The sequence below is a fragment of the Phalacrocorax carbo genome, chromosome 1, assembly GCF_963921805.1.
Source record: "Phalacrocorax carbo chromosome 1, bPhaCar2.1, whole genome shotgun sequence".
Lineage (NCBI taxonomy): Eukaryota > Metazoa > Chordata > Aves > Suliformes > Phalacrocoracidae > Phalacrocorax > Phalacrocorax carbo.
This window is the reverse complement of record NC_087513.1, coordinates 58,441,742-58,449,053: the sequence shown is the minus strand read 5'-3', so window position 1 is coordinate 58,449,053 and position 7,312 is coordinate 58,441,742. Positions and strand designations below refer to the sequence as shown.

At 45.7% G+C, this 7,312-nt stretch overlaps 1 protein-coding gene across 1 annotated transcript in view; it reads right to left on the bottom strand.

The window, feature by feature from the left end:
* Positions 1–288: 288 nt before the first annotated feature.
* MYH9 (myosin heavy chain 9) overlaps positions 289–7,312 on the bottom strand; it is a 71,744-nt gene continuing 64,720 nt past the window's right edge. Inside the window, exons 33-41 of the mRNA XM_064455513.1 lie at positions 6,431–6,643; positions 5,914–6,075; positions 5,103–5,231; positions 4,674–4,762; positions 4,367–4,490; positions 3,039–3,247; positions 2,497–2,605; positions 2,002–2,174; positions 289–1,826 (exon numbers count right to left, since the gene is read on the bottom strand). Coding sequence (XP_064311583.1) covers positions 1,709–1,826; positions 2,002–2,174; positions 2,497–2,605; positions 3,039–3,247; positions 4,367–4,490; positions 4,674–4,762; positions 5,103–5,231; positions 5,914–6,075; positions 6,431–6,643 — 1,326 coding nt within the window. The 3' untranslated portion in view covers positions 289–1,708. The remainder of the gene's footprint in view (positions 1,827–2,001; positions 2,175–2,496; positions 2,606–3,038; positions 3,248–4,366; positions 4,491–4,673; positions 4,763–5,102; positions 5,232–5,913; positions 6,076–6,430; positions 6,644–7,312) is intronic.

Sequence of the window (7,312 nt, the reverse complement as noted above, 5' to 3'; positions counted from 1 at the left end):
CAGCCTTGTGTTTGAATAGGTAACTCTCTGAAAGCACGCAAAAAAGGTGCATTTTCTTCCTCCAAAATCCCCGGCATTGGCCACTGCACCAGCTGCCCCGGTAACACGCTGCGGGTTCTGTAACACCTGATTTCAGCTTTGCAGAGTCACTCAGTGCCAGGGAAGGGCCGCAGCGCTGCCGGCAGGACAGGCTGATGCTCTGACACCACAGCCGCTGCCTTCAGGGGCGACGCGCGTGGTCCTCACCGAGCCGAGGGAAGGAGGGAACGGCAACACACGCACGCAGAGTGCAGCACATGGATAATCTTTATTGGTCACATCAGTGGAGCACCAGTAAACCATTACTGACTGTAGTGGTGACACACAGCTGAGGCACATGCTAAGGCACTTTATTATGTAAAAAAAAAAAAAAGAAAATATTTTTTTTGTTGTGACAGCGATCGGGACATGAGGCTCCTGCATTTGGAGCGCTTCAGGCATACAGTATGGCGCTTCATATTTAATTATTTTTACTTCGCTCATAAGTAGGTCTAAACGCAGCATATACAATACAGTTAAGAATATAGGTAATTCCAGCAACCAGTGTACGATGTAAAAAAGTAAAGACTATCTCTATATAACCATGGTCCCAATAGAAAGGCAGTGATAAAGACCTTTATTTTTTTTTCTTAGTTACTTATTATGAGAGATACAAAGGCCTTACATATATCTGTGCAGATTAAAGGGTTTTTAATACACTCTTAGTCAATGGTGCACAATAACTAACCCCTGGTTACAGAGCAGGTGCAAGAGGCTTGGACATGTCAATAAAAGAAGGATTTCCCCCCCCAACCCCACCCTCTGCCCCCTACCCTATTATATTCCCCTAGATTCTGTCTATTACCATTAAATATATTTGGTCCCCCAGAGATTCTCAGGCAAGCACAAGGACAATGTCCTGCTTCCCCAGCCTGTCATTAACTACTGGTCCACACTACTTTAGATGAAACCGCTCAGAGGCACAGACACTAACAGGACATCATTGCACTTCAGAAATCTGTCCAGACAGTAAAAACAAGAAGGAGGAAAAAAAAAGAATGACAAAAAAAAAAAAAAGACAACTTTGGCAAGTCCTCCAGGTAACTGGTCCTGAGAGGAGCTTCCCTGTTCACCCCTCCCTGGAAAGATATGAAAAAAGAAAGGGCAAATTGCCATGGCCAAAGCACACCGTTTTTCCTGAAACTGCTCCCAAACCATATGGGGGGGGCAGATTAAGAGAGGCAGAAGTCTGAGGTCACTGAACATGATTGCCGAAAGCAAACAAAGAGGGAGGGGAAAGAATACAGGAAAGAGCTTCCCTGCAGCTAGAATCAAAGACAAAAAGAGATTTACAGCAAAAATAATCTTTCCCTAACCCCACTCCCTCCAAACTGTGTTAGGATTCACCAGCAGGCATGGCACGGACAGTTCTACAGGCCTTTGTAGTGGCCAAGCTGCTGGTCAGATTTCAGAGCCCCAACTCTTTGGCATTAAATACAAAGAAAATCAGGAAACTGGAAAGAGGAGAAAACTAGGAACACAGATGGCTGATGGCTCCAGATGCACAGAGCTGGGCTTGCTCTGCAGATCCCAGCCAATTCAGGAGGAGAGGGTTCGCTGAAAGTCCAATGGAAGAGGGGAGGGTGGATGGGTCACTCCATCACACGTAACCTGGGTCAAATGGGAGGACTTATTCAGTAGCTTTGGCATCACCAGCGTCTGCCTTGCCATCCACTTCCTCATCAGAGCACTCCCCTGTACCCTTCCTGACCATTCGACGGGTCACGACAAAGGGCAGGTCCCCGCGCCTAGGGAAGGACAGACAGTATATGTCAGTAACACAATGTCTCACTGAACTCACCAGACAGGACAGGCTTTGGGAAGAGGTAAGGAAGCACCTGGCTGCGCCGTTTGCTGTGAGCAGTTACAGCAAGGCTACACCGGACTGGCTGCCAAGGTATTGCACGAAATGCTCTGCCTTACCTGAGCTTGCTCTTCAGGGAGCTGACTTCTCTATTCATTGCATCAGCTGTTTCAGTGGCATCCTCCAGCTCACGCTGGAGCTTCCTACGGGATGCATTGGCTCGCTGGGCCTCCTCTTCTGCTTCCTCAAGCTGGCGTTTCAGCTGCTTCAAGCGCATGTTTGCCTTGTCCGCCTGAGTGTATAAGGGGAAAAAAAAAGAGATCCGTGTTTCCTCAGAGTTAAAGCACAGTAGTCAGAGCAGCAACAACAGAGTTTCCAAAGCCCCCTCTTCCCGTTCTGAAGGGAGCTGCCTAGGACTTGACAGCTCCAAGCTTTTCCTTAAAAGCATTACATTTTAATCTGTGTCATCTTGTAATCATCACAGTGAAGGAAAAGAGGAGAAATCTATAGGAAGGTTAATGCTAGATCCCTCTTACATGCAGATGATGCCTTGGTCATAGAAGGGAAATCCTCCCCCCGGATGACGCACCAAGGCTGCGGGTAACTATACACACCTGATCTTTGAATTGCTCTGCATTACGCCTCTCATCATCCACCTGCAGCAAGATGTCTTTCAGCTTCTTCTCGGCACGGCGCACCTGCTTGCTGGCAGCCTGGCGCTCCCTACACAGAAATACAGTGATGATCAGGCAAGAACTTATCTCCCATTGTCCCCAACAAGATGACCTGACTTAGGCAAGTCAGAAACAAGGAAGACAGCAAAAGTCCTCCTAACTTAGAAAAAAAGGGATGGGAGACAATGTGTTCCCAGAAATGACCAAAAGGCACTGATGTAATGAAGATATGACCCTTCCTGAAGCTACAGAAAGACAGCAAGCGTACCATAGCCGCACTTTTAGAAGTAGTTATGTCTGGAAGAAGCTCAAAGTCTCTAAAGTGTAAAACAAGGAAGGTTTGCCAAGATCTTACATCTTTAGTACCCCGTATACCTAGGATGAAGCCCTCTCTCAGACAAATCAGAATTTGTTCGGAAGAGCTTAAAATGCCAGAGCGGGTGGAGGCCTGTAAAACAAATGGAGTTTCTACTAGGACATACTTTGTCTCCATGTCCAACTGCTCTTCCAGCTGTGCTATCTTTGCTTCCAAGGCTGTGATGGTAGCCTTGTACTTGGACTTCACTGCGCTCTCCATCTCCTGCAGTTTAAGTTTAAGCTCCTTGTTCTGGCGCTCCATCTGCTGGCGAGCATTCTCATTCTTTTGTGCGTTGCTACGCTCAGCATTCAGGTCGGCATTCATCTGATCAATCTGCAGAGAGAAGTAGTACTCAGCATATCGAGCGCTCCAGCCCGAAAGGCTGATTTCTCAGGCACGTGCTGACACACAAAGAAAGAGGACCCTCAGGGTGAGCTGAATACCTGGAATAACTCTGATGCAGAGGGAGCTGTCTGTAGGCAGGGCACTTCTCAAAATATCTTAGTTTACCCAGATTTTCAAAGTAATTCCTTGAATAACAGGTTTATCAACCTCCTCTTAGGGCTAAATTTGCCAATCACGTACAATGCTCCCTGGGGTGAAGGCTACGCTTTGGCACTTAACACAGTAATTATCAGTCTTGGTGAATTACAAAAATCCTGAGGCAAGTGGATCCAATACGTGTGCTTTACTAATTTATCATTTATTTGCTGTCTGTCTACTTCCACTACAAAGCAGCAGCTGAAAAATACTGACTTTCAAAGGTGAAAGGGCAAGAACTCAGTCTACTTCCAAGCCAGGGCTCTGGCTGACAGTCAACTAAGTAGAGAATTACACTCTCGCGCACCTGAGTGAACAAGCCATTTGGAAAACCATCAACCTTGCTCCTCGCCTTTGGAGCGCTAAGAAAATGACATGCTTGACTCTCAGTGTTGGGCAGAAAACACATGGCAGAGAACAGACAGATTAAGATCATGGTTTCTATAGCAGCCTAACAAATTCCACATGGTTAGTCCATTTGAAGAAACATAGAACTGGCGGAAAAGTAATTTTCCAAGCACATTGTGGCACTGTTCAGCATGCCAAGTTGGAGCAGCATGCTACAGATCATCTTTCTCTTAATCCCTTAATACAGAAGAGAGGGACTGGGAGTTTTTTTTGCTTTGGTGGGGTTTTGTTTGTTTGTTTTTGTTGGGTTTTGTTTGTTTTTAAATAAACTTGAGAGATTGTTCCAGCTACCCAATGATTTAAATGATCAAAACCAGTGAGTTAACATCAGCTCTGCCCACCCTGTTTTCTGTATTGTGGTATTCAGGTGTTTCATACTGCTTACATCTATGGACTTCTGAGGGCCTGTACTGTACACAAAGCAACAGCTGGCATTACTCAGCGCTGTTGACAATTTACACAGACTAAAGAACCCCCAGTGGCACATGCAGCCTTAACAGGTACCTGAAGATTTGTCTTCTTGAGCCGGTCATTGATTAACTCTGTGTTGCCCTGTTCTTCTTCTAACTCCTCCTCCAGCTGAGCTATCCGGGCCTCCAGGCGTCTCTTTTCCTCCATGGCCAGTGCTCTGCAGGACACAGAATCATTAGACCAGTTTGGGGAAAATTCACCGCTTCTAATTTTACACAATAACTCAGTCTTTCAAGAGCAGAGGGGATACAGTGTATGCTGCAGTCTACATAAAAGTAACAGCCTGCAAAGTATTTTCTCAAACCAGCTCCTCCACCCTTAAACAGGGAACATTACTCACCCTTTACCACTGTTGTTGGCAATCTCATCAGCCAGCTCATCCCTTTCTTGCTGGGCCTGGCGCTTGGCACGCTCAGCAGCTGCAAGTTCCTGGAATGAAAACGAGACAGTCAGTGATCCAATGGGAAGCTACCAATTAATGTAGCATAGGAAAAAGTAGTTACTGGTAACGGGTGGTATGGTCTCTAGCTAGATCCAGACTTAATTATAAGACATGGTCTGTTCCCCACCCACCCCACAGCTTCCTTGGTTTTGCACACTCCTATCGCAGCTGTCAAGAGCAGCCAAATTCGGCATTTTGAAGGGGACCTCATATTTGAGCAGAGCAAGTACAAAAGAAAGGAAATAACCACTCAAGCTTAGACTGCTACACTTAGTTCTTGGCCAAAGAAAACGAACCAACCCTTGACTTGCATGCATATTCCATTACCTCCTGCAATTGGATCATCTCTGCCTCCATGCTCTTCAACTTCTTCTCATTTTCTTTGGCCTGTGCCAAGATCTCTTCTCTGGAAGTACGTGTGTCCTCCAGTTCCCGCATGTAATCCTTCATCTGTGCCTGGAAAGGGAGAACAAAAAAGGATGAATTTCAGAGCATCCACATGAAAAAACTGTGCTTGTTTGTCTTACAGGAAACATGGAGGGGAAAATAGAAACATGGATTCTTTAATCTTCAGGTACCAAAAAGGTTGCTCTAAAAACAAAAGGAATCATCTTTTTTCTTCCATTTCACAAGTAACAAGGAGTAGTAGTAATAGAAGCAAACAGGACTGCTTAAATTGCAGGAAAAAAAGAAAGTCTTGTCAGATACAGGGAGGGGGGAAGGGAAGGTAGAGGAAGGTTTCTAGTGACGCAATGGATCAGACAGTTTAGGGAGGATTTGGAGATCAGACAAGTGCTTGTAGGAATTACAAAAGCATAACAGAAACTTCTTGGGGCAGCAGATGGCCTAAATGAAATGAAAGTCCTTCTAGCTTTGCTGCTCCACAAGCTTTCAAGAAACACTGACATGAGGCAAGCACTAGAACGGACTTTACCGACAGCTTGTCTCCCAGGGAGTTAAGCAGGCAGGTTGGACTTAGAAGGGTATTTGAAATGCCAATAAATCTTTCATAGTAAAATGCTACAAGGATCTACTGCTCTTGTGACACTGATGCATGGTTCTCATGAGATGAAATCTTGTATCCCATTTCCCTGGTAAATGCCCTACACTGACAGCTAACACAGTTGCATCATCTCACCTGCAGTTTGCGGAGCTGCTTGATGGCTTCTTCACGATTCTTGTTAGCAGTGTCTATATGGCTTTCCAAATCCTTCAGGTCCATCTCTAGCTTCTTCCTGGCAGCCACAGCAATGGAGCGCTGTTTTCGTTCATCTTCCAATTCCACCTCCATCTCCCGCACCTGTATGGAGAAATATAGGCATCAGTGTTTCATCGCCTTTATTTCCCAATAGCTACTTTTCACATCCCCTTTTCAAACTGTATGTAAGTGCAAGCATGTGACTTGTCTTCATTCCTCCTGGCAGGGGGATGGAGCTAACATTCCTCATTAATAAAGTTACACGGGTTCCTTTGGTAGACAAAGGCTGTTCGAACAATCACACACAAGAGGGGGAAAGGCTCTCACAGCTTTGCAGCACTGCCTGAAGAGTTACCATTGACAAGCATCTGTGGATTGGCAGTGTCTGTCTAGCCATTTTTGGGCACACATGCCTTTGTGTACAGAACACTTTCAGGATTTACAGAGCAATTCTTACTTGTCTGATCAGCTGTTTCTTCTTCTCTTCATTCTGTTCATCACGCCCCTGGAGGTCCCGGTCAAACTGTGCCTTCATGGCCTGTTGGTTCACTTCTAGCCGCAGTTTGGCATCCTCTGTGGCCTGCAGTTCATCCTCCAGCTCTTCCAACTGTGTCTTCATCTCCTCCACCTGCTGCTCCAGGGCTCGCTTAGCCTTCTCCAGCTCATGGACCTACAGCACAGTACCACATGTGAGGTTTCCTCAAACAGGGCAGACAATTTTGCCTATCCTAAGAGCAAAAAAGTTTAAGAACAGCCACTTGCTTAAAAGACAGGATACAAGAACACTGCATCCATCACTTGTATTAGGGCAGAGATACCCCTCAAAGCCAGCTGCTTGCATACATGCAAGCTGCCAGCGTGAATCATGATTACCTACGAGTTCTGGTCACCACACCATTTGTGGTGGTGGGGAGAAAGCGAAAAGCATTTGTTAGCCCCGTCCTGACCTACCGCAGTCTTGTCAGAGCTAGGATACCTCTGGTTCTGACAGAGTTCAAGAAAACACTTTCTAGACTCTGAATTTGTTCTCCTTCCTGCTTAACCTAATATTTTTTGTCTTGAAACATTGGGGTTACTGTCTTCCGTTGCCTGAGTAATCCCTGTATTTTACATATCAGGCTCACATCATACCTTCATCTCTGCCACAGTGATACCAGTTAACTTTCAGTTTGCCACTAACTCAATTTGGGTCATTTCCAGGCTCTTCCAACCCATCTTTCCCACTGACTAATGTAATACAAACATAACATTCACAAACTCAGAATGTGTCCAGTATTCTCTGCTGCATTCCTCTGTGTTCACACTAGCATAAGCTTTCTGCAGTATCAAACTAACAGTA